The 26,789-nt window shown below is 49.0% G+C and overlaps 2 protein-coding genes across 2 annotated transcripts in view; one reads left to right on the plus strand and one right to left on the minus strand.

Moving 5' to 3' along the window:
• The first annotated feature begins 2,368 nt into the window (after positions 1–2,368).
• NIPAL4 (NIPA like domain containing 4) lies at positions 2,369–16,795 on the plus strand. The gene is made up of 6 exons (XM_040443264.1): positions 2,369–2,526; positions 5,901–6,140; positions 9,323–9,379; positions 10,547–10,637; positions 13,159–13,319; positions 14,367–16,795. The coding sequence occupies exons 1-6, from the start codon at positions 2,490–2,492 to the stop codon at positions 14,993–14,995; spliced, it is 1,215 nt and encodes a 404-aa protein (XP_040299198.1). The 5' UTR covers positions 2,369–2,489; the 3' UTR covers positions 14,996–16,795.
• Positions 16,796–18,752: 1,957 nt separating this feature from the next.
• The window catches only part of ADAM19 (ADAM metallopeptidase domain 19), an 81,051-nt gene continuing 73,014 nt past the window's right edge, over positions 18,753–26,789 (minus strand). The window contains exons 20-23 of the mRNA XM_040443273.1: positions 26,352–26,436; positions 25,807–26,031; positions 23,169–23,321; positions 18,753–22,400 (exon numbers count right to left, since the gene is read on the minus strand). Coding sequence (XP_040299207.1) covers positions 22,347–22,400; positions 23,169–23,321; positions 25,807–26,031; positions 26,352–26,436 — 517 coding nt within the window. The 3' untranslated portion in view covers positions 18,753–22,346. The remainder of the gene's footprint in view (positions 22,401–23,168; positions 23,322–25,806; positions 26,032–26,351; positions 26,437–26,789) is intronic.

The following is a 26,789-nucleotide window of genomic DNA, read 5'->3' on the forward strand; positions in this document are numbered from 1 at the left end:
GATGTGTAATGTTACCAATACCTGTGATTTCCCGCTCCCTTCTACACTCTACCTTAACCACCTTGCCCCCAACCCCATGATGATACACACACACACACACACACATACACACACAGAAAGCTGGAAGGACTGTCTTATTTGACAGATGAGGAAACCATTTCTCCTCAAGAGTAAGTGATTTGTTTAAAATCACCTGAAAGTTAGGGGAAGCCACATGCTGGGAGAACCCATCCCTTGGGACCCAGCTAGAAGGTCACGTGTAGAAGGTAGAGAGTGATGTTGGAGAGGACAGGCTGGGGGGCAGCTCTGTTTACTCCACTAGTTGTGGGACCTTGGGGGCAAGTTTCTCACAGTATTTAAAATATGGCTTCTTCTATTCCTATACAAAATATTAACATTAAGGGAAGCTGGTGACAGGTATATGGGAACTTTCTGGGCTATTTTTGTAATTCTTCTGTAAATCTAAAATTATCTTATAACCAAAAAAAAATTTTTTTAAGTACAGTTTTCTCTCATCTGTACCATGGAGATAGTAATGATACCTACCTTACAGGAGGCTCAGATAAGATAATATCTGGATATCAGGCTCTGGGCTGATAGCTCAGAGCCTGGAGCCTGTTTCCGATTCTGTGTCTCCCTCTCTCTCTGCCCCTCCCCCATTCATGCTCTCTCTCTGTCCCAAAAATAAATAAACGTTAAAAAAAAAATTAAAAAAAAAAATAGGGGCGCCTGGGTGGCGCAGTCGGTTAAGCGTCCGACTTCAGCCAGGTCACGATCTCGCGGTCCATGAGTTCGAGCCCCGCGTCAGGCTCTGGGCTGATAGCTCAGAGCCTGGAGCCTGTTTCCGATTCTGTGTCTCCCTTTCTCTCTGCCCCTCCCCCGTTCATGCTCTGTCTCTCTCTGTCCCAAAAATAAATAAACGTTGGAAAAAAAAATTTAAAAAAAAAAGATAATATCTGGATAGGGATTAGCCCGGGGTCTGTCCCATAGCGAAGACTCCATAACTACATTTAAAAGCTACCTCCTCCAGGAGGCCAGTGACCAACATTGCCAGAACTGACCACCTGCTTTCTTGGAGGTCCCACGTCTTCAGTTCTCAGGAGCCAGAGCGTATTTGAGTCTAAAATGCCAAGCATGTCCGTGCGGCCACTGGGAGCATGTATTTGATCTGGGCTCTTCCACTTTCTAGCTGGGAACCCCAGCAAGTTCCTTGATCACTCTGTGCTTCAGTTTCCTTTCTGAAAATGATAAAAGTATGTCCTGTATATGGCTGTCATGAGGACTGAATGAACGGGAGTTTTCAGCATTAACATTGCCTGCCCTGCGGCAAACACTGCACAGGCGTTCTTATGGTTCAAATCAGTGTTTCTCTAATTTATGTTTACTATTACCCATGGATGACAAACATACTTTCCATAACCAGTTTTTTTGAGATTTTTTTTTAAGCTTATTTGTTTATTCTGAGGGAGAGAGAATTCCAGGCAGACTCTGCACTGCCAGCACAGAGCCCAGCTTGGAGCCCCAACTCAGGAGCAGGGAGATCACGACCTGAGCAAAATCGAGAGCCAGACACTCAACCGAATAAGCTACCCCAAGCACCCCATCCAGTTTTTTGTTGTTTTTTTTTTTTTTAATGCTGATTTGGAAGACACCAGTTTCTAGGTAGTAGTAGATCCCATTTTGTTTCTCTCATTAATACATAAGGTTCTCCAGGGACAGAGAATATGTCTGCCTCCTTCTGGTCTCCAGTCACTTGGAAGAAGAAATATACTTCTTTCATTGAATTTAACAAGCTTCTATCATCCATTCATTCCACAGACAAGTATGGACCATTTATCGGGCACCTACTTACTGTGTGCCTGTTGTGTGCGAGTGCCCAGCACAGATCAGACCTATATTGAATGAATGAACCAGGCAGGGAGGCAGGGAAGGAGGAAGCCAAGAAGGCAGACAGGAAGGGAGAAACCCAGGGTCTTGGACCCCCTCCCGACCCGGGAGGACTCCATCTGGCAGCCGTGACTCTTCCAACCCCCACTTTCCCCCACTTCTTCCTCCGCCCGAAAAAACTCCCCCTCTCCCACCGTCTGAGGACCCATCATCTCTCTGACACTGGGGACACAACCGGGTGCAGTCCCGGCGTCGCGGAGGGGCGGCGCCCGGGGACCCGCCCCCCTTGCCTCCCGCCGGGGGCGCGACGCGGTGACTCCCTCTCCGGGAGCGCTGCAGCCTCCGCACCCCGGGAGGGCGTGCGCCCCTCTGCCGGCTGCTCGAGCGCTGGGCCCCCGGCCCAGCGAGTTGCCCAAGACTCTGGGTGACTCCTCCCCGAGGACCGTCCCCCTCTGGGGCGCGTCATTCTCTCCACCCCTGGGGCCGACCCCGGCAGCCTCTGGCACGCCGGCCACGCGGGGGACGAGTCTCGGCCACCTGCTCCGGCACCGGGGAACCCGGGGCGCCAGCAGCCCGCGCGTCGGTCCGTGCGCGCAGGGCCCATGGAGCTGCGGGCCAGCAACACCAGCTGCCGGAACGGTGCGTGCGGGCCGCGCTTCGCGCCTTCCCTTCGCCGCCGCTCCTTTCCTTCGCGTCCTCTCTGGCCGCGGCCCAAACCGAGGAGGGGTGGATCGCGCTCTGGCCAGTCTTGGGGAGAAGCGGGGTTCCGGCCGACTTCCCCCGTCTTCGGAGCTGGTAGCTGAGAGGGGGGTTGGGAGGAAAGGGACGCGTGGGGACGGAGGCGGCGGCGGCGGGCAGCACTGATTGCAACTGGTCAACCAGAGGGGGAGGTGGGGCTCGTGGTTGTTTCTCACATACAGTTGCTTCAGATTCTACTACCTGCCCCGGTCTGCCTGTCTCCCTGGGGCGAGGGAGAGGGGCGCAGAGACGCTTCACCCCCAAACCCACACACACCTGTTAGGGAAAGGAGGGAAAGAGCAACCCAGCAAGGGATAAGAAAGACCTTTAGCTTTATGTTAAGTTCTTGCTGGGAACCGAGTGGTAGACTAGGCCCTTTACCTGCATTACTTCATTTATCCTTAACTCTAGAGGGCACGTAGATATTATCACCTCTCTGTCTCCTTTCTGGAGAGAAAGAAACTGAAGTTCTGAAAAGCCTGATGATTTGCTCAAACTAATCCGCTGGGGGAAGTGGAATATAAAGTTAGAGCCCTTGGATCCTACAACCTGTACTCAGACTACTGTGCTCTCTCTTCCCGCTGTGTCTCCATTTTCCTACAGCCTCTTGCAATTGTAACTTGTCCGATAGCCCTGTTTCTCTAATTTCTCTTCTCCAGCGAGTGTTCAAAGCCAGCTCTTTGGGTGTTGGCTGGCTTTGGTCTCCTGACCAACAATGCAGTCCATTTTCAGCCTCACCTTCCCCTGGGGAAGAATATGTTCCCCAGCCCTAGCATATTCTGGAAAAGAAGCCGGAATCACTGGGCCCAGCACCCGCTTGTCTAATGAGCATCCTTCTCAGAACTGGATGTCCTTTGGCCTTCAGCCTCTCTCATTTTCTTTTTGTCCCCCTGGGAAAACTTCATTCAGCGGAGGGTGCTTCCCAGAACAGGCAAGCTCACCCCGTGGCTCCACCTCCTGGAGATGCACCTTCAGGAGGGCAGGTGAAGGGCGTGGGGATGGGCTTGGCCTTCCTCTTGGGAGTCACCTTCCTTGGCCCACGTCCTCCCAGGCTCTGGCTCATTTCCTGAGTTCAGGGAACTCTCCAGACTAGACTGTCTGAGCTGAGGAACAGGAGCAAGAGGTCAGAGCAAATTTCATTCAGGATGGAAATGGCTTCATGTCTCATCTTCTCTTGATTGTGACACAGGTGTCAGGAAGAGAGATCTCCCACTGTGAAAGACACATGGATGTCCCCTGGTGGGTTCCAGGCCCAGCTCTGCCACTAGGCTTTTGTGAGACTCAAGCAAGTCCTTCCCCTTCTCTAGGCCCCAGTTTTCCCAGCTGCAAGTAAGAGGGTTAGACAGGCCATTCTGTGCCATGGAAGAAAGATCAGCATTGCCCTTATTTTATTCCACCAAGATGCTGCTCTATCCTCCAGATACACCAAAGCCAGAGCTGCATGACCTTGGGCTTTGGGGCCCATCTAGTGGCTCGCCTGTAGTTCTAATTGGTATGTGGAGAAACCGGCCCAGGCTTACATCCTTGGCACAGCAGCCTGGAGCTTTGTGACCCATGGTTTGAAAAAGGCCTTTGACCACCAGAGGTCACAAACTCAGATGCCTACAGGGGCCGAGCACATAACCAGAATGACTGAAGGGAGCCAGGTATGGACTCTGAGGAATTGCAAGGTGCATTTCCTAAGGGGGAACCACTCTCAACTGCAGCCAGTTGTCAGTTGGGATGGTGTACTCAACAAGGTGAACACAGGCAGCTCAAAAGCTGAATTTTCTTGGGAAATCAGATTTTTATTAAAATTTTTTAATGTTTATTTACTTTTGAGAAACAGAGAGAGAGAGAGAAAGCAGGCAGGAGAGGGGCAGAGAGAGAGAGAGAGAGAGAGGGAGTCACAGAATCCAAAGGAGACTCCAGGTTCTGAGCTGTCAGCACAGAGCCTGACGCGGGGCTCGAACCCATGGACCGCGAGATCATGACCTGAGTGGAAGTCAGATGCTTAACTGACTGAGCCACCCAGGCACCCGGGGAAATCGGATTTTTAAATGTTAGTAATAAGTTCATATTTTAAAATAACCCTCAAGAGGCCAAAGGAAACCCCACCCCACCCTTGCTGCCTGCTCTGTGGGGTACATGTGACGGTTAAGAGCATGGTTTTGACATTACACGGACTTGGGGAACAATTTGGCTTCTCTTCTTACCACGAGTGTAGTCTTACTCAGGTTACCAAACTTATCAGGGTCCCAGTTTCTCCAGCCAAAACCCTGCACATGATCACTGTGCCATTTCTGTGGTAGGAATGTTCCTGGAAAGCCTCAGAGTAGAGGACCATGTGGGCACTGGAACTGGAGGATTATTGGCTGTGCTTTATATTGTTTCACTGAACTTAGGCAGCTTAGCTCTTCTGACTGAGGGTCTGCCCCTCACCCAAGTTTGTCCTATTGTCCTTGGTGTTTGTGCCAGAAAGGCGAGCAAGGGTTGGCCGGTTCTGGGGCATGAGGGCTGATTCAGACTCTCAGGATCTCAAGGACTTGGAAAGCAAACTGAGGAGATTCCACATGGAGTGACAGGGACACCAATGTCTCTGAGGCCTGAAGGAGGCCCAAGCCACTGACTGTCAGCACCAGAGGTCTTAAAATATGGCTTGGGAATGGGCCGTTCTAACAAACGGGATGCTTATATTAGTCATCTTCAGGCCTAGAAGGGGCTATGGACCCGCAGGCCTCACTCCCTCATGTTACCTGTCAGAAGTCTCTGCTGCGGCTGGAGGTAGGGATATGGAAGTGAAGAGGCCTCTTGGAGGAGAAAATCCCTGTGTGATCCTGAGCTATTGGAAGTCCAGAGGCTGCGAGGGGATTCCTGTGGAGGGTGGGAAGTTGGAGTCCATGACGCCTAAGAGTTTGAGAGCCTGAGAACCCTGCTGGGTGTGGGGAGCATCAGTACACCTTAGGGGTTATGTGCTGGAGTTCTGGAGTCAGACAGTCTGTGTTCTTAGGCAAGGTGCCTGACCTCTCATGGCCTCCATTTCTACATCTATGAAATGGGAATTCAAAGCAGCACTTATCTGACAGATGGTTATGAAAATTGAATGAGTTCATGCAAATAAAGCCCCTAGCCTGGAGTAAGCACTTGGTGAATGTTAATTATTATTGTTAGGTTCAGGCCCATTGTGTGGGCTTTGGAAGCTAAAGTATGGGGTCTGAAAGAGCCGCCAATTCCAGTATCTTGAAAGCACTCAAGTGTACCCGGCATGACTCACTTACCATGGTCTTCCTGTCCAGGTTCCCTGATCAGCCTTTACTGCTCCTCCCAACAAGTCCTGTGCCAGATCGTCAGTGACCTCAGCCCCCAGGTGCCCAGCAATGTCACCTCTACCAGCTGGAAGGAGAGGTTCAGGCAGAGCTACGGCTTCTACATTGGTCTGGGCCTGGCCTTCTTGTCCAGCTTCCTCATCGGCAGCAGTGTCATCCTCAAGAAGAAAGGCCTTCAACGACTGGTGGCCTCGGGGGCCACACGGGCTGGTAGGGTCCTGAGGGGGAGGGTGGGCATGGGTTGCCAGGCAACTGGACCCTGGGCCAGGCCTGTGCACCTCCCTTCATAGCGGGGGGCCACTGTAACAGTTTGTGAGCCTGGCCTAAATGGTCACAAAAGACTCATTGTCAACTCCACCGGGAATCCAGTCCACCAGCAGGAGACGTTCCTTTAAAATCCAACATTTCTGGAGAATTTCAATATAAGTTAATTGGGGGTACAGATAAGGAAAAGTCTCACAGCTGAGAATCACAAACCCCAGATCTAGTCCAGTTTTATTTCTTACCAGCTAGGTCATCATAGGCAAGTCTCAACTTCCCTGCAAAGTGGGCATACAAATACCTCTGCCCAGAGCATTGCCGCACACTGGTGTGCCCTATTAACTTCACACTGAAGCCGCTACAGGCTACAGAAAAATTACTGGGTCTCTGTCCACAAGGGACTTACTGTGAAAACATTCTGGAGAAAAGGAATCATGTGTAAAGGAATTCATTTATTTGCTCATGATTCACCGCAAGCCTGCTGGGTGCCAGATACCATGCTGGACATGGGGACACAGTGCCCTGTGGGACATTGAGTTGAGTGGGAGACACAGGCAAGTCAATAGGCAATCGTTCCATAGTAGGTTACTTGCTATCTGTCATGGCGAAAATACAGAATCCTTTGGGACTATTTTGGAGGAGCCTGTAAAGCCCAGGCTTGGAAGGTTAGGGGAGGTTTTCTACAAAAGGTGATCTGGAAGCTGGGGCCTAAACGATGAGATGGCAAGGTGGAGGAGAAGAGAAGAAGACATGGTAATGCAGGCAGAAAGGACAGCAAGTGCAAAGGCTCAGAGGCGAGAGAGGATGAGTGACATTGGAAGCCGAAAGTAGTTCAGGATGGCTGGAGCACCGAGGGGTAAGAGACGGGGGAAGGGCCAGATTGCGAAGGGTCTTGCCAACCGGGCTACAGAGTTTGGGCGCAATTGTGACAAAGGTTTTGGGCAGGGGAGTGACATAGTTCGATTTACGATTTGAAAAAATTCCTGGTTGCTGGGTGGACGGTGGATTAGGGACAAGACTGGTGCCCAGGAGACCAGTTAGGGGAGAGGGACAGCATAACTTGGGCCTGGGAATGGAGACAGTGGTAGAGTCCCAAGAGAGCTTTCTGGGTTTGGTGTTGACTGGCTCCCAGGGGATGGTGAAAACAGAGTCGAGGCTGACTCAGCTTTCTGACTTGAGCAACTAAGGAGATGAGGGTGCTATTTTCTGTGATAAAGAAGGCAGGAAGAGCGGGTTTATGGGAAGACGATGGTTCAAGTCTGGGCATGTTCAGTTTAGTGTTCTGTGGGACACTGTGCTTTGGAAGCAGACTCCTGGGGCTCTAATTCCAGCTCTTCAGTTCCTGGTGATGTGATCCTGGGCAAGGAAAGTGCTTTCTCTGTGCCTCAGTTTCCTCATCTGTAAAATGGGGATAAGAGCAGTTCCAACCTCTAGTATTGTTGTGAAGATAGGTAGTGTGTTTACAAAAATGCTTGGCACGAGTGTTGGTATTACTCTTCTCTAAGTGGGACAGCCCGGCAGGCAGTTGGATATCCGGGGCTAGAGCCAGGTGCCCTCTGAAATGGAAAGCTGTGAGATGTGGGGAGGAAGTCAGGAGCAATGGTCTTTGTTGCTCTCTCCTTCACGTCTTGACAAGTGTTCAGAAGGCCAGAGACCCCCCAAAGTGCCAGGAAAAGATTGGCTTGTGCCAGGAGAAAGCAGGGTAAATATCACGGATACCATTCAGAAAGGTAGCTTCTCTGGAATCCTTTTTTCCCTCCAATCTGCTATTTCCTTATCTAATGAGATTTCAACCCTTAGCATAAAATGCTCTCAGTGCTCCTTTTATGGAAGATCCTGAGTCCTTTAGGAACCTGATGAGATCTAAAGACCTTCTTAGAAAAACAGACATTTACACAAAGCGATACACAATCTCTGGATTTTCACATAACTGTATAAAACCCATCTATTACCATCATAACCATCATCATCATAACTATTATTATTGAGTATTGACTATGTGCCAGGCTCTGAGTCCACCATGTGAACAAGGCAGACACAACTCCTGACTTCCTGGTGTTTCCATTTTAGTGAGAGATATGCCAGAAAATAAATACATTAATTCAATTTATAAATAAATGTCATGAAGGAGAAAAGCTGGGTGTGATGAAAGAGAATCCCAAGGAGAAATAATAGAGATAAGGGGGTCACAGAGGACCTCTTAGGGGAAGAAACATTCAAGCAACGTCCTGTAGAGTGAGCAAATATATGTAAGCAAATATCGTTAAGAAGACCGTTTCCAACATGGAAAAGCACATGCAAAGTTTTTAAAGCCAAAACGAGCTTGTCATTTTGGACGAACTAAAAGAAAGCCTGAGTGAGTAGATACTAGTAAGAAGAGTGGTGGGAGATGCCTTTGGAGAGGTGAACAGGGACAAAACCACAAACTGGCTTATTTAGGATTTGGGGCTTTATCCTCTGAGTATTTGGAAGCTATTGGCCTGCTGCAAGCTTCAGGGGTGACTGTATGATTTACATTCTTAAAATTCATTGGCTGCTATGAAGGCAGTGGGTTATAAAGGGATGATGAGTGTGGAATCAGATGAACATAGAGGGCTATTGCCTCAGCCCAGGCCAGAGGTGGTAGTGCCTTGGAGTTGAGTGGTGGCAGTGGAGTGGACATATGTGCGATGCTCTTTGGAGAGGGAATTAGCAGAATGGATGGAATGCAGAAGGTGGAGGAATGGGAGGGTCAAGGGTGATTCTCTGGTTTGTGGCTTAAGCAACTGGGTGCATAGAGGTGCCATTTACTGACTTTCATTTGGTAGGTGGGTGGGGAGCATTTAAAATTAAGAGTTCTATTTAAGACAGAGTTTGGGATGCCTATAGGAGATCCAAGAGATGTCAACTAAGCCATTGAACATACATCTGGGCTCCAAAGAAAGGATCAGTATACACGTATGAAATAAGGATGCCTGCATAAAGATGGTATTTAAAACTTGGGGAATGGATAAGTTCACCCAGAAGCAAGCCCAGAGGACTAACCAGCTAACATATATTGAATCCTTCAAGACTGGGGAGTGAAGGTAGAGATAGGAAAGGTGCCTGAAAGAGCATGGCCAAGCTAACTCTGTGTCCATTCCTTTCTACAGTGGACGGAGGGTATGGCTACCTGAAGGATGCCATGTGGTGGGCTGGATTTCTCACCAGTAAGTGGGTTCTTTCTTACTAACAACAGTGACCCTTTGATGGCAGAGGCGGAGATGAAAGGAGGGGCGGAGGGGGGGCCTTTCTGTCTCCATTGTGCCAAGTGTGAATCTGAGACCCAGATTCCCAAGGGGAACCTCTTGACCATCTTTGCAGGTTGAACATTTTACCTGTATTTCATATCTCTTTCTCAGCCCAAAGTCAGTCCTTCATCCATGAAACATTTAAGCCCAGAGAGGTTTGTAGAGAGCTGGTAATGATAAAGATGTCTTTTCTCAACTTCCCTTGAAACATAGAGAGTTATCACTCCTGGTTGGAGTCTCTTGGATCTCTACATGGGAGGCTGGGGCTTCTCAGCCAACTTTCTCATTCCACAGGCCGTGTGTTGGCTCACTTTAGAACATGGCTGGTCTGCCACTTGCAGTTTGCCCAGATTTGCACATTCACACATTTCCCCCGCTTTCCACCCACCCTCTCTGGCTTTCAAACCCTAATTCTTTTGAATGGAAAATTATCCAGCTTTCCATTTATAAGTCAGGTTTTGACCCTAGTCATAGCCAGGGCTATAACATTCATCATCTACTTTCAAAGGGCAGACCCAGGTCATTCTCTACCAGCAGAGACAGAAAGGGCACTTTCAGGAGTCTGCAAACTAGAAACTCAAATGCAGAGAACTAGGCCCTTTGGGAATGTCAGACTTTCTAACCACCTGCCTGTCAATCTGGGAGAGATGGCCTCATGACCAACTGGTACCTGGAGAACCAATAATTAAATGTTTCTTTATTTGATAAATTAACATTTTCTAGAACTCACCTCATATATACAGATGAAACATCAACAGTCCCTGAGATACATTTAGCCGTGCCTGGACTAGAAGCCAAGAGACCTCAAGAACAAGAAAGCATCCTTCCACAAACATGTCCTGTGACCTTGGACTCTGGGCCTAGCTTGCCCATCTAAAATGGAAGGATTTGATCAGGATAGTCTGGGCCTGACCTTCTGATCAGATTGGCCATGGGGAGAGCATAAGGATCAAGACATTAAGGAATGATGGTCTGGGATCCTGTGAATGGTTGACCACTGAATGAAGCTGTCTCTGCCCAGGTTAAGTTGGGCTGGAGATGATGCATCGAAGCCACACTACCCTGTTTTCTCCCTTTATTTCCTAGTGGCTGCTGGAGAGGTTGCCAACTTCGGGGCCTACGCATTTGCTCCTGCGACAGTTGTCACGCCTCTGGGAGCGCTGAGTGTCCTCATAAGGTTATTGTCACCTCTTGCTGTCTCTGCCTCCTTCCTATTTTCAGTTTGTTGAGGTCTGGAACTGTCTAGTGGGGTCAACTGCCACTTGCAGTCAGGGACGTGGGTCGATATTAGCTCCCAGAAAGAGGCACTGTGCTGTTCAGAGCTCCTGATCCGTAGATTGTTTGCTGCTGGTTGCTCTAGCCTCTCCTCGAACGATGGGGCAATAGAAGGGCAGGCCAAACCCAGATCAGCTGGAAGGGCTCCCACTGCCACCAAGCTGACTGTCTCATGTCAATGCTTTCGTGCCCCAGTAGGAGCAGCATACAAGTTAAAAAGCATGAGCTCTGTATTAGCTGTCCCTGAGTTCCGACCTTAGCTCTGCCTAATGTAGTAACTACATTACCATGGGCAAGTCATTTAACTTCTCTAAGCCTCAATTTCCCTGTCTGCTCAGTGGGGATGCTAATACTACCTACCTGAAGGCATTGCTTCAAGGACTAAATGAGATGATGCACAGAAAGCACATAGTGCAGGGGCGCCTGGCTGGCTCAGCGTCCAACTGCGGCTCAGGTCACAATCTCACGGTGTGTGGGTTCAAGCCCCGCGTCGAGTCAGGCTGTGTGGTGACAGCTCAGAGCCTGGCGCCTGATTCAGATTCTGTGTCTCCATCTCTCTCTGCCACTCCCCAGCTCGTGCTCTGTCTCTCAAAAATAAATGTTACAAAAGAAAGAGAAAGAAAGAAAGAAAGAAAGTGCATAGTACAGAACTGGCAGTGAAGAATCACCATAGCCAACACATATGAGGGCTTACTATGTGCTAAATGTTCTAAATGTTTCCCATGTATTAACTCATTTAATCCTCACAGCCTCCCTACTAACTAGAAAGTAGAAGACACCTGAAGCCAAGACAGGTTAAGCAACTTGGTCAAGATCAGCCAGGTCCTAAGGGGCTAGGCCAGGATTCCCACCCAAGCAGTCTGATTTCAAAGATCACGTGCTCAAGCCACTAAGCCGTGTTGCCTGACAGACATCCAATAGTTTTTAAAATAACTGATACTAAGTATGTGTGCTTCGCATTGCCTCATTCCTCCTGAACTATAAGCATAGTTCCTCTGTGGGGGTCTTGGAGCCCCATTTGAAGCTGGCTGTGATTATTGGCTTAACCTGGGAGCCCTGGTAAATGCCAGCTGACCACACCCAGCACCCATAGTTTCCTGTTTTGTTTTACCATCTTGATGACAATTTTGTAACGTTTACACAATCAAAAACAAACAGAACCGTGACTCACATTGTACAGTTGGCTGATGTAGTTGTGATGCTTCTATTGCGTATCTGATTAACTTACAAATTCCTACTCCCAGGAAGTTGGGGGAGGAGGGGAATACTCCATCGCGTGACGTCTGTCTGTGCTAATGCCACCAGACTCTCTTGAACACACATTCCGGGTAAAATGTTATGGGTAGTTTTAAAGGAGAGACAAAAGACATTCGAAGGAGCTTGGACATTAATCTCCCCTCTCTTCATATCTTTAACTAGGATTTGGGGGGAGGAATTCATTCCTAGATCAGCCACTGATTTTTACCCCAAGTTAATGTTACCTTTGTAAGGAAATAGAAACCTACCATGAGATCATACCTGTCTTGCCCCATTCCCCTCCCTTCTTCCCTCACCTCTGCCATCTGAGGATGTGAGGGGAATGAAAATCACATCACCAAGGAATAGCAAGGAACTGGAGGTGTTTTACCCACTTCAGGGAAGTCACAAGAATTCTCTTCAATGAAGTATAGAGGAAAAACCATAGGCTTTATAATTAGACAGAAATTCAGCTAAAATCCTGGGCTTGCTACTTACCAGTTGCATGACCTTGCCAGGTTATTTTAATTTCTATAAGACTCAGTTTCTTGTCTATAAAATGGGGATAATATATTTTACTTCTCAAAGAGTTGTGAGATATGAGTGAGATATAATAAGTAGAAAGTTCCTAGCCTACTACTTAGTACCTATTATATATGCCCAAGACACAGTGCCTCTAATTGTCATTGTGGTTGTTTATGTTGGCATATACAAACGGAAGAAGGAATAGATTTGTTCCGTATAGCTCATGGAATAGAAATAGGACAATGAGTAGAAATTACCATATTTTTGACAATTAGAATGAACCTACAGTAGATCCATTTGCCTTGTGCAGGGGCGAGCTGCTTGCCACCAGTGGTTTACAAGCCATGTCTGAAAGCAGTCTGTAATGTTAAGAGAAGATGTGCTCATTGGTAGGAAGTTAGACAAGAGTGCTTTGAAGGACTTTTCCGACTCTTGTGTTTGGGGATCTTTTAGTCTCTAAAATGAAAGAACTCCACACATACGTCGATTCCTCCAGCACACGCCACAAGCCTCCCCTAAATAAGTTTCTATTTCAAATGTTTTTTGGAGGAGATCAGTGAGCCTTGATCTGTTCTCCATGAGCGCTTGCTCAGGCCCCATTTTCCTTCAGGACACTGGGACAAGTATGGCTTCTAATCTCTGTCTCCCACTTCCATGTGCAGTGCTGTCCTGTCCTCATACTTCCTGGGAGAGAGTCTGAATCTGCTGGGGAAGCTGGGCTGTGTGATCTGTGTGGCCGGCAGCACAGTGATGGTGATACACGCCCCCGAGGAAGAGAAGGTCTCCACCATCGTTGAGATGGCTGCCAAGATGAAAGACACAGGTAGGCTCCGAGCCCCCGTGAGTGGGAAGGTCTGGCTGCGTGCTGACCGTGCCAGGTGCTGCCACCTGGAGGAGAGGGAAGCTAAAGAAAGAAAGTTGGGGGGCTGGTCCTAGGGTTAGCTCACAGGCTTCCCAGCCTGATGTGTATTGATGCCATTTATCATGTGTTTATTATGTGCCGGGCATGGTTCTAAATATTTTCCATGCATTGTCTTAGTATGTTCAGGCTGCTGTAACAGAATGTCATGGACTGGGTGGCTTATAAACAACGGAGATCTATTTCTCACAGTTCTGGAGGCTGGAAAATCCAAGATCAAAGCCCTGGTAGATTTTGATTCATAAATGGCCATCTTCTCTCTGTGCCTTTACATGGTGGAAGGGGTGAAGGATCTCTCTGGGGTCTCTTTTATAGGGACACTAATCCCATTTATGAAAGTGCCACCCTCATGACCTAATCACCTCCCAAAGGCCCCATGTCCAAATACCATCACACTGGGAATTAGGTTTCAACATAGGAACTTGGGGGGACATAGTCTTGTAGCATGTATTATCTTATTAAATCCCACCAAAAAAGCTCTATGAGAAAGGTCCCATTCTTTTAACTTATTATTTTATTTTATTTTATTTTATTTTATTTTATTTTATTTTAGAGAGAGAGAGAGAGCAAGAGCAAGGGAAAGGGGCAGAGGGAGGGAGAGAGAGAGAGAGAGAGAGAGCAAATCCCAAGCAGGCTCCATGCTTAGCATGGAGCCCATCATGGTTCTTGATCCCACGACCCTGGGATCATGACCTGAGCCAAAATCAAGAGTCGATACTCAACTGACTGAGCCACCCAGGTACCCTGAGAAAGGTCCTATTCTTAGCCCTGTTTTACAAGTGAGGAAATGGAGGTCTTGCGGTTTAGTTAGTAACTTGTCCAAATTATTCAAAAGTTGTGTCATGGGACTGGAACCCTACTGTGTTATATCCCATCACCATGGATAGGGGCTCTCTAGATACTAATTGCACCCTCCGTAGCTCAGATTATCTATCTCTTCCCCTCATGAAGGGTACATCGTGTTTGCTGTGCTTCTGCTGGTGTTCTGCCTCATCCTCATCTTCGTCATCGCCCCACGCTATGGACAAAGGAACATCCTCGTTTACATCATCATCTGCTCTGTGATTGGGTCCTTCTCCGTGTCTGCCGTCAAGGGTCTGGGCATCACCATTAAGAACTTCTTCCAGGGGATGCCAGTTGTGAGGCATCCCCTCCCCTACATCCTGTCCCTCATCCTGGCACTTTCTCTCAGCACTCAGGTCAACTTCCTGAACAGGGCACTGGACATTTTTAATACTTCCCTGGTGTTCCCCATCTACTATGTGTTCTTCACAACGGTGGTGGTTACCTCCTCCATCATCCTCTTCAAGGAATGGTACAGCATGTCTGTAGTGGACATTGTGGGCACCCTCTCTGGCTTTGTCACCATCATTCTGGGTGTGTTCATGCTTCATGCTTTCAAAGACCTGGACATCAGCCAGACCAGCTTGCCCCACATGCACAAAAACCCAACCCCATCTCCCATCCCTGAGCCCACTGTCATTAGACTAGAAGACAAGAATGTCCTTGTGGACAATATAGAACTCTCCAGCACCCCATCACCAGAAGAGAAGCCCAAAGTATTTATAATCCATTCTTAAAGTGTGGAATACGAGAGTGAGAAGATGAGCACTACAGTACAGCCTGACTTCTCAATTCCAGAGCCACCTGGTTATTTTCAGAACAACTGTTACCGATAGGCTCTCTTTTCTTGAGATGTTCATTTATACCTCATCATTGTTTCCAGAAGGAAAATCCCTACCCAGTGAGCGGTGGTTGCAGAACTTCGTGGAAACAGCCTCAGTGACCAAATACCCTACTTGATGTTGGTGCCAGCAGGTCCCCTGGACCTCCCTTCCCACTTGTTTCCTCAGTGCCATCTCTGTGTTGTTGGGAAGAAGATAGAATTTGACCCGTTGAATGTAGCACAGGCCAAGAACTTCCCTGAGATGCCGGTCGTCAGGAAATACTTAGCACTGGTTCTCCTGAGACTGAATCCCATTCCTCAGCCCAAGGACAAAGTGCAGCTAGCTCCTGGAGGCCCCGAGAGCAATTCGTCACGCCTCCCATCCAGAGCTGACAACTAATGTGAGACGTCTTGCTGCTTTTGCTACTTCCTCTTCGGAGACAACAGCATGACCTCAGCTGACCTTCTTACTGTGAAAACCACCTGATGTCTCAGGGAACATTTCCACCAGCCCCATTCCCGGAGCACTCCAGCCGGGAGGTCAGCATCTTCACTTCTGTCCACTCTACCCCCATCCCTGCCCCTTCCGTCTCTCTCTCTGTCCTAAGGAGTTGTCACTGAGACATTCAGGCAATTACCTTAGAACTCAAAAAACAAAATGACAAGGACAATGATCCTCTACAGCCAAGCTCTGCTGGCCCAACCCAGTGTTTCATTTTGCCTCCCTCTGGAAAGAGAACAGCATTTGCACTGCTCTTAAAAGTAGTCTGGCTGTCAAAATAGCATTTGGCAGAATGCACTTTCCTTTTCCTCAAGGAGTAAACCAAAATATGATTTGGGGAGATGGGGAGAATTAGGAGCAATGTCAGAATTTGGCAGAAAGCGGCCACAGGCCCTCTAGAAACCGGGGATGACTTTTGTGTTTACTCTGGTGCCCAAGAACCCAGGTGGAAAGGGCTCTGGGTACTTTCTGGGCTATAGCCTTAGAGGCTTGAGCAGTGGGATCAGCTTTGAACTTCCGTGACCGAGTGGGGTGTAGGCTTGGCATGGGTGTTTTCTGGCTGTTGATCAGATGGCCACGAAGTCCTCAATGCCATTGATGAGCTACCCACCTTGGGAAGCAGCAGGTCGTGGCTGCTCCAACACCATCTACTTTGGGGACTGCCTTTGGTCCCCTCACATTTGGCCAGACGCATTTAAAAAACAAGAGCAGCTGGAGAGAGGGAGAGAGATAATTCCCTTCCTGTCTTCTTTCTAGCTGCAAGAGTGTGGGAGTTGGTAGAAGGGCCATTGAAGGGGAAGTAAGAGAGCCAGTATACCTATAAAGAGGGAAGGCTTGATCCTCAGCCCCCAAGTGGGTGCAGAGCCTCCCCTGTATAACCCCGTACCTGTGTCCTGCGTTGATGTCCCATGCCCTAAGCACAGCCAAGCCCGGCCCAGACTCTTGCTGGCCTTGAAGCTCTAAAGGCTCGGCTGACCAATACACTAGCTTCCTGCACCTCCAGCCTCAAATCTCCAGTTTTCAATGAATGTGGATTTCTGTCTGTAACTAAAATCAGTGCAACATGTTGGATCTTGAGAGTGGCAGTAATCTAAGGGCCCTGAGAGCGTGGTTTACAGGGTCAAGAAAAAAGACCTCTGGGTATGTTTACTTGATACTTGTGTCTTGGCCTTCATCGGACACAGAACAATTAAATTGGTTTGTCTAATGCTGGGGGTCTGGTCTCTGATCTCTGGAAGGTTGTGACTGCCAAGTAAGTCCCTACAGTAACTTTCACAGGCACACTCTCACTACAGTGGGAAAGGCTGTTTGGGGAATAGTCGGTTGAAAATATTCATCCCTTGTTAATACCTGAGCCCATACTGGGAGCCAGGCACAGTATGAACAGCTTTATGTGGATTCTTTAAGTCCTCACAAATCCCCCAGGTAGATTTTTTTTTTTTTAACTTTTAATGTTTATTTATTTTTTAGAGAGAGAGAGAGAGAGAGCATGAACAGAGAGGGGCAGAGAGAGAGGAGGAGACCCAGAATCTGAAGCACACTCCAGGCCCTGCGCTGTTAGCATGGAGCCCAATGTGGGGCTCGAACCCACGAACCGTGAGATCATGACCTGAGCCGAAGTCAGACGCTTTGCTGACTGAGCCACCCAGGCGCCCCAAGGTAGATATGTTTTCAAGCCCTATTTTTGAGGAAAGTGTCTCAGGGAGGTTATGTAATCGCCCAAGGTCACACAGCCAGGAAGAGTCCAAGTTGATATCTGGCTCTGGGTCTATAGTCTTACCCACCAGGCAACGCGTCTCTCCAAAGCACTAAACTAAGTCTGGCACTACTTTGCTCATTCCTTTTCCTGTGATCCGTGCTGTTTCCCCTCTCTGGGTATAAGCCTCATGGGAGCTGGTCTTTATTTGCTGCTTGTTTTCAATGCCGAACACATAGTTGGCACTCATAAAAATCATCTGTTGAATAAAGGAGCAATACTGTTCCTTTGCCCAAACTGTCTTGGGAGCCAACTCTCAATCCAGAGCAGATATAAATAAAACCCTGGCATGTTCAGCAGGGCAACTCAAAAACTGATGTAGTCAGCAGTCTCTGAGCACTTAGCCCAGGCTAGACACAGGTGGGTGCTTTCACACGGAGCACTTCGCGTATGATCACACTTTTGAGGTATGTATTACTCCCGCCATGTAGCAAAAAAAGGCCCCGGGTTCTGGAATTTATCCATTTCCACACATCTAGTAAGCAGCAGAGCTGGGATTTGAACCAGGTCTGTCCAACCAGGCTTTGCGTATTGCATTGCTAATCAATCTATGACTATCAACCCAGAGATCGGCTGGCAGAGTAGACACAGTGGGTAGTTTAGATGATGGATGTTAAACAGGCAGGGGTGTTTGGGTGGGGGCTGATTTCATGAGGAAGCATTTTAGTAGTCAAAGCATTTGATATCCTCAGGCAGTCTCAAAATCCTGAGAAGTTAGAAAAATATCAGATACCAAAGACCTCCCAGGGCTTTTGTGAAGATTAAATGAGGTAATGTACAGAAAGACAGTAACATACAATGCCTAGCATAATTTAAGTACTCGGTAAATGTTACCTCCTAGCATGGTTATTATGATTCTCTCTTAGAGAACCTCAAAACCAAGGCAGGGATCAAATGAGAGAATAAGGGTGGGATCTTTCTGCGGACTCAGGGGCACTAATGGATGGCAGTTATCACATAGGGCTCTGGAATCAGAAAGCATACTCAACCCTAGCCTTGGCTCTGCACCTGCCCGCCCAGCCCAACAGACTTTGAGCAAGACTCTCCCCATTTGGAAGTGCGTGTTACCTAGCAATAAGATGAGGAGGCTGACCAAGGGTCCTCGCTGTCTCCAAGCACAATAGTGTAGCCTGAGGAGAAACACAGCAGACGATCCCAGGATCATTCTTTCATGCCTCTAGTGACCCCAAACCTAATTAAACTAGACTAGCCTGTGTCCAGGTACAAAGGTAAGCAGCCCTTCTCAACTGGTCATGGGAAAACCCTTTGCTGTGGCTTTGGGTCTTTCATTGTGGCCTCACAGATGGACTGGTTGTCTCTGTGGGAACTCTTCTGAGGAGTCCTCATGAGATGGACCCTATCCAGGCTGAGCAGTGGGAGATTAACACCAACAAAAAAGAACTGCCAAACCAGACATTTCGAATGACAATTTATTTTAATTAAATACAAACAAGGCGGGGGAAAGGCACCATGGCCCATTCAAGTATTTTGCATAGATGTACAAATATTGTAAACAATTAATAGGTGGACAAGAGAGAAGAGGATCTGTTTTCCGTGAACAATCTCCAAATAAAAAGAAAATTCACATGCCCTAGATCCCAGACACAGACGTACACACAGCGGATGGTGTGAGAGGATGAGCAGAAGGGTGGCTCTGGGGACACTGGCTTGGATTCTGCAGAACCCCTCTTAGCAAGCTTCCCTAGGGATGGGGCACCTTTCCAGTTGGCATTCCCTTGGCTTTCTTGGGTGGCCAGCAGAGCTGTTATATACACATTTAACACAATCCTGACTTTAGAGCTGGTCCCCCATTTAAATCACACAAGTCTTCCATACCCTTTGCCAAAAAAGAACAAATTTGGACATAGGTAAGGGGAGGTTTTACTCAAAAGGATTATGGCAAGAGACAGCAAGGAGCTACTGCAGTATGGAGAAGGGGCTCTCACAATACTATAGGATCTGCAGGCATCTCAGAGCTGGGGCAGAAAAGGGTTTTTACAGGGAGAAGTAAACAACGCTAAAAACAACCGACAGCAAGTCGGCTCCTGGGTAAAACTCTTACTGAGACAGGCGGATGGGGATGCTAGCTCCCTTGCGGTCCCTTGAGGTTTACTTTTCAGAGATGGCTCCCAGGTGCTTAAGAAAAACATTTACAGGGCTGTAAAACTGGCAGGTTAAGTTAGCTTTTAAAAAGATTTCCATACAGCTCCATCTGAACAAAGGACTGGTTAACTCCACCAGCTTTAGCTAGGCTCGTCTCCCCACCAGACTCTGAACTTGGGCCCACCCTCAGCCTGAGCCAACCTACGGCCCTTCTGTAGCAGCCCCCCACAAGGAGGCTGAGTGCAAGGATGCTCCAACTGCAGTTCTTTCCAGTCACATCCACTCCATCCTATCAAATAAAAGGCCCCTTTATGAGCTTTGAGATACTTGCAGATCTTACAAGAGCTCACTTGAGCATTCCCCCCACTGCCAGCACCCTGCCCGGAATGCAAGTTCCCTTTCCTTGTCTTGCAGTAATCCTTTCAAATAAAATCCCTTTTAACCTAAGGCCATATTTGTTTTTATTTGTCACCTCAAAGCAGCACAGGGGCACAGGAAGGAAAAGGGAGCACGCAGTGGTCAGTCTCACTCTTGGGCAGCCTGCTCAGCCTGCCAATATGGTGACTCCCAGTCCCTGGACACAGCCAGCAGTGAAACAGTAAATAGAACCGGCCACCAAAAGTCTCCATCAAATATAAAAAATTCGACCTTCTTCCAGTTCACAGTACAATTTTATGGGATAGAGGTGGTATTAAAATAACGGAAAACAAAAACAGAAAAAAAAGAAAACACAACCCAGGACTCTTTCTGGTATGGCTCCAGGGAGAGTGGATTTCAGGTTCAAAAGGCTCATGCAGCCACAATAGCTGTGGCATTTTCACTTCAGAGCCTTCGACCTCCTGGTATGTGGGAAAAAAGCTAGACATACCACAGGAACGTCTGTGAAGCATGCAGGTGGGCATAAGGGTGACTTTTTTTTTTTTTTTTTTTTTTTTTTTGCGCCAGGGTGTTTTCACCTTTACTTTTCTGGGACCCAACCTTGAGGCCTGGGGCATTGGGAGTAGCACAATTACATGGAAGGCTGTCCCCTGACCTAATCAGGCAGCAAGGAAGGTGGAAACTGGCTATGGGGATCAACCAGGGCCCTTGTCTGGGAGACAGACGCATGAATATCAGACTACCTGAGGGAAAGGAAACTCATTTTCCTGAGATCTTTCTAAATCTACCTCATGTGTGTCCCCAGGGGTACATTCCAAATCTCCCACTTGTCTAAAACCCGAGAACACATATCGAGCACCTGTTGTGTGCAGAGAACTGTAAGGGGGCCCTGGGTTGGTGGCTGGGGAGTAAAAGCTCAAGCTTCTTCCTTGTATTGAGGTTTTCAAGCGTGAACAACGGCTCACTGCAGGAGGTGGGGACAGCACAGCACCCTTCTGGGGGTGGAGACTGCCACCAGAGAACATCTCCAGTGACAAGTTGTCCAATTTAGCAGAGCACCACAAAGCCTTCCTTTCCTGCTCTGGGGAGGGCAGTACCCAATGCAGTGGCATTTTCCCAGCTGGTCCGAGTTCTTTCTATAAAAGTCAGATAAAGGCAGTGACCAGAAGAAAGAACACGAGGAAGTGGATGATAAAAAGCCTGGTGGCTCCAGCTCTGACTCTGTTCCATCAAGACTGCTGACTGCTACTTCTCTACAGATCTCTAGGGACAGGTCAGCTCTTTGCTTAGAGGGCAACAACCGTCACTCCAATAAGTAACCAGACCTAGGGACAGGCTGGGGTTCTGCCCCCTTTGCTGCCCTCCCTGAGGACCTTACTTAGATTTCCACCAGGGAGTAGAGGGTAAGACACCCTCACTCTGCTGAGGTCACAAAACCCAATGGGAAAAAAAAGCTTCGACCCCCACAGCCATGGCCTGAGTGTCCTCTGGTCGAGAGCCGTGAGAACCACATAGGAAATCCAGTGGCCAACCCTTGCAGCAGGACCCTCACTTGTAACTCACAAGCACCAGGTCTCTGGGAGGCTGGGACTGCTGAAGACCCACTCACCGCAGCACCACACCTTAGGTAGATCTGAGTGGGGAAGGAGAAATTTCTGAAGGGAGAAATCAAAAGCGCCGGGCACTTATTAAGACAAGGAAACAAAAGGCAACCAAGAATGATCCCGAGGTGAGAGCCACAACCTTTGGCATTGGCTCAGAGGAGGCCCAAGCCTGGTGCTCCCTCTGCTGTCTATACTGCCCACAAATAGTACCTGTTGGAGTCAGGGCGACCCGTGAAGAAGGGGAGGTGGGGGTTTAGAGGGGTGGGAGGGGAGCAGACTTCACTTGCTCACATGTGGCCACAGAGCCAGGAGTGGTGGCCTCGACCAGGCCCTGGACAGGGCCACGGTGGAGGCTGGCCTGACCCCTCTCAATCTCAGAGCTAAAAGGGATGAGTAACTGCCCAGCCTCTGTCAAGCCTGGGACCTTCAAGAGAGATAGAAGAAATGGAAAGCTCTCATGTATTCCCTCCACCACAGGATGTGGATGAATGGCTTCTCCAAGCCAAGTCGTGGGCTGAAGGGCTGAACAGGACTTTTCCCAGCTGGGCCTGTATGGTCATACAGCCCAGACCATCCCCACTGGCACCTCTGAGGTGACAGGCCAACCCAAGGGAGGTTGGAGGAGAAGCTTCCATTTGTCTTCATCTGTGTTCTCTCCTCCCTTCCCTGGGGCAGTATATTGCACAAAACAACATTTTGATGCCACTGGACAGTAGTCTCTCTGGGCCTCCCAGGAAGCCAAGGAGGCACTGAGTCAAGAAGGAGATTTTTGGAGATGCGGTGGTTCTGGGAGGAAGGAAAGAGGGGAGGAGGAGCTTGGAGGTGGCCAGACATGCTTTTTCCAGGTTCCATGGCCACGGATCCTTTGGGATGAGGTGGGGTTCAGAGTCCTCAAGGAAAGGCAGAAACCCCTTTAGAGGGGTTAGATCTTCGGGCCAATCATCCCCCCAGCCCTCTGTGATCTGTATTCAGGAAACTGTGGAAACAAAGAAAGGGGAGGGAGAGAGAGATCAGCTAAATGTTGACCATTGGGGTCAACGGGATCTGTCCTCTTGCTTTTGACAGGTCAGGAGGATAGACCGTCAGCTAGGAATGGTTTCCCGTAGAAATGTGTCGCCGTGCCTGTGCGTCCAGACTATCAACCCTCCAGTGAGAGGTGAGGTGGTGCCCCCAACCTGAGCTGCAGTTCAGTTTACACATTTCCCAGGCCTGGTGGGAACAGAGGGCAGTCGGCCAGCTTCCTTGCCTCCTCCCCTCTGCCCCAACTTCCAGGACTGGCAGCCTGAGAACATGTCAGCCCCAGGGGAGAGGGAAGAAGATGGGCCATTTGTAAATAGCCTTTCACTAGCCAGCAGTGTATATAAACGAACTGCCTTGACCTTCGCAGCAGCCTGATAGGGCAGACTACTGCTGCTTCTTATTGCCTCTTTCCAGAGAAGGAAGCTGAGACTCAAGAATGATTTGCTCAGGGCTATTCGGCTGGCCAGTTGCAGATCCAGGTTTGAAGGCACCACAGTTCAGACTCCTAAGCATCACCTTTCATATGAAAGAAAAAAAACTCTAACCCTAATTTAACGGATAGTCATGCAGGCACCAAGAAACACTAAGGTTTGGTCCTTGGCTTTTGCTCTGGAAATTCATCCCTGCAAAAAGGAGCATGAATTGGTCTGTTTTCTCAACCACATTCTTGCCTCTTGGAGCCCTCTGACTCCAGCTTATACCTTGAGGCTTTCCACAGACTCACCTTTGGGACAGGTGCTGCCAGAGGCCGGGACTGAAGAGGGGTAGTGGCAGTGGGCCGCAGCATGGAGGCGCCACCTGGCCTGGGGAGGCTCTTACGGCCTGGCACAGGGTTAGCCGGCAGTGCCTTCTGCGGCGGCCGCGGCCTAGAAACATCCTGGGGAGAAAGTCACAAGTCTTACTCAAAGGCCGGAGGGGCCTGTTTGAAAGAAAATGCTCCCGATATATTACAGATCAAAATCAGTTGAGAAAAAAAGGATATACTTTATGGTCTTATTTTTTAAAATATTAAACTTTTCATTTTCTTAAACCAGTTTTGTAAAGTGGAAGTGTAATATACATACAAAAATGTGAATCATAAATATACAACTAGATGAATAATCACAAAGTGAGCACACTTTTATAATCCCTACCCGGGGCATGAAATAGAAGATTAACACCCCCAGAAGCATCTACAGGCCCCTCCCAGGCACTGCACTCCCCTCCTGCCTAAAGGTAGCCCAAAGGGAATCCTTGTAAATGGCAAAGTGGATCATGTCACCATGCCCCCACCACTGCCCCCTTCCCATGGAATGCAGAGCAAAGCCTGACCAAAGCCTGTGGCACAGTCTGGCCCCTCCTGATTCTCTAGCCTCATCTAACTCCTCAGGCCCCAGAGCCATGACCTTGATGCTCCTTTCTTCTGCGGGACTCTCTGCCATCATAAAACCTCCTATCAGCAGGTCCTTGGACCAGGAAAACTCTCTCCTCTCTCAACCCTCACGGTCTGCCAACTCCTGCTCATCCTTCAGCTCTCACTTCAAATGTCACCTCCTCAGGGAAACTTTCCTAGATTTCTTCGAGTAGATCAACTCTTGCTGTAATTCCTTCTGAGCACCCTGGACCTCTCCTTTATAGCATTGATCACCACTGTAACTACACATGTCTGAGTCTCTTCCCTAGCAGAATATGGGCCCTGGGAGGCACGGATGGCATCTGTTTTGCCCACCAGGGCCTGGTATAGATTAGAAGCTCCTAAATATTTGTAGGGCATAGAGGAGGTTACAAAGTTTCACCACTACCTCTCGAAGGGTGGTCCCTAGAGACCTCCAGGGTGATTACCTAGCTAGGAATGGTGCAGCTGAGATCTGGACTGCGAATGCCCCCAAGACAAGATGATGTTCCCCTCAGCTCGGGGGATCCCAGGGCCTAAGCCAGGACCTGGCACACAGGGTGGTGAAGCGTTTGGAGTCAGACCCGGGTTTGAAGCCTGGCTCTTCCACTTACAAATTCATATGTTGCAGCCGTAAGCCCCAGGACCTCAGAATGTGACTATATTTGGAAACAGGAACTTTAAAGAGGCAATTAAGTTAAAATGAAGCTGTTAGTATGGGACCTAATCCAATCTGACTGGTGTCCTTGTGAGAAGAGGAAATTTGGACACAGAGACATTGGGGCCCAAAGGAAGGACCAATAGAGGGCATGGGAGAAGGGGGTCATCTGCAGACCAGAAACAACCAACCCTACAGACCATCGATCTTGGGATTTCTAGCCTCCAGAACTGTGGGAAAATAACTTTCTGCTGTTTAAGCCCTTGCTCAGGGGGTCAGTGGGACTCAGGGTCTCTCCAGCTGATGAACGCACTTGCCGCCTCTGCTCGTCATTTCTGACCTCTTGCTCTTCTCCCTTCTTCCCTCTCCTCTTGCTGCCTGTCCTTCCCCTCCCTTTCTGCATGGATATTTTCCATCCCACCCTTGACTCAGATGAGAAAAATGGGAGACAGGCAGATTCACATCATTGGCGACCCAAACCTGATGCTCTCAACTCTGCCGAACCGTGATCCTGCCCTGTGTCCCAGGGAACCTCCCAGAGCTGGTGCCAAACCCACGGATGGGGTCAGCCGGGGTCCCAGTGAAGCTCAAGGAAAGCAGTCCCAGAAGGAAAATAAACAGGTCCTCTGCCCCACTTGAAGGGTCACACCAGAACACGCAGGACAGCTCTGGAAGGTACCGTGCTGGGACACTGCCTGGGAAAGATTTGTGCCTATGCCGTGGGAACTCCTGCAAGACAGGCACAGACAGGCCAGGTGAACAGGCTGCTGGCAGGATGACTCATACCTTCCAGGGGCCTCTGTCCCTGACTGCCCTCGAATTAGCATCCCTCAGTAAGACTTCCCGACTAGTGGAAAGCTCACTTTGGTGGAATAAGTACTGTGATGAGAGAGGTACAGGGGCACGAAACTCAGGCTTGGGGGTCAGAGAGGGCTTCTAGGGAGGGGGGAGTGACAAGTAGGAGGAGATCTGAGGATGAACAGGGCTGGCCATGCAAAAGGAGGAAAGAGTGTGCCAGTCAGAAGACAAAGCATTCCCAAAGGCCTAGAGGAGAGAAAAAGCACAGCAAACTGAAAGAAGTTCATTGAGGGCACTGGGTAGGTAGTGGCGTGTCAGAAAACAAGCCAACCAGGAAGGAAATCCTCTGCAGTTCAGGGGCTTCCTGGGGAGTAAACTTCCCCAAGGTCACCTCTCTCACCCTCTGTGTGCCCCTGCATTCACCAGGATGCAGGGGAAGTGGCCGCTCACAACTCAGTGAGCTCCATCTTCACAGCCTCTGTCATTCCTTGCTGCCGGTGGCCTTGAAAACAGCATTGCTGAGAATCTGCTTACCTGGGAGAGGATGCAATTTGGTGCCGGGGGAACTGGCCGGCTGGGAGGAGGCCTCCTGGATGACTCTTTCCTCTCTACTTGGGACCCGGCCCCTGGGGAGCTCCTAGCAGCCCTGCTGAGGTGCGTTGGCAATGGTGCAGGTGGGGATCCACCATGAAGATAGTCTGGAGGGGGCCGAGGAGGAGGTTGGGAGGGCTTCCGTGGAGTTTCAGGGGTGTTGGTCACCTGTATGCATAAGACAAGGAATGTCTGAGAAACAGGAGCCCTCAAGATACTGAAAAAACTCAAGGAAAGGTGTCCCTGTGTGTCTCACTGAGAAGACCAGAGACCAAAGGAAGGACATGCTGACCTGCCAAATCTCCAGGTTCCCAGAGGTCAGGTACAATCTTTAAAGTCATTAGGGGATGTCGGGACCAACTGAATCTCTCTCAAGCCAAGTTTGGCTTTTTTACCAATCCCACAGGCCCACAGAGCCTTAGGAAAATCCAGCAGGGTACTGAGGGATAAAGGAAAAGCGGCAAAATTCAATGGTACAGAGCCCTTACCTTTCGCTTGCCCTGGGGAGTCTGCAACTTAAACGTTGGGTTAGCATGGCCAGTTCCACTGTTCTGAGACACCCTGAAGGGACAACTGGTAACAAGGAATGGGGGAGAAAGAAAAGGGGAAATGCTCATCAAGGGTCACTGCCTGAGTTCCCTCTGGCTCAGAATGGTCCAGCAAGCAGCTAAATCTCCCCAAGTCTTCTCTGGAGAAGTGAAGACTCCCTACATATGGAGACACTGTGTGGCCAGTGGAGAACTCTCACGTAAAGAGTTGCCCCTTACAAAACAGAGTTTTCCTCATCACCTTCTCTTTACCCTTTTAAGAACTTGCTCCCTCAAGGAGACACAAGGATGTCACCAGCCATCAACCAATTCCTTTCAGGCATAGATCCAGAAAGACTTGGGATTTTAAATCCTTCCATGAAAAGTATAATTTAATAG

This window comes from Herpailurus yagouaroundi, unplaced genomic scaffold (genome assembly GCF_014898765.1).
Source record: "Herpailurus yagouaroundi ecotype Mexico unplaced genomic scaffold, PumYag 29, whole genome shotgun sequence".
NCBI classification, from domain to species: domain Eukaryota; kingdom Metazoa; phylum Chordata; class Mammalia; order Carnivora; family Felidae; genus Herpailurus; species Herpailurus yagouaroundi.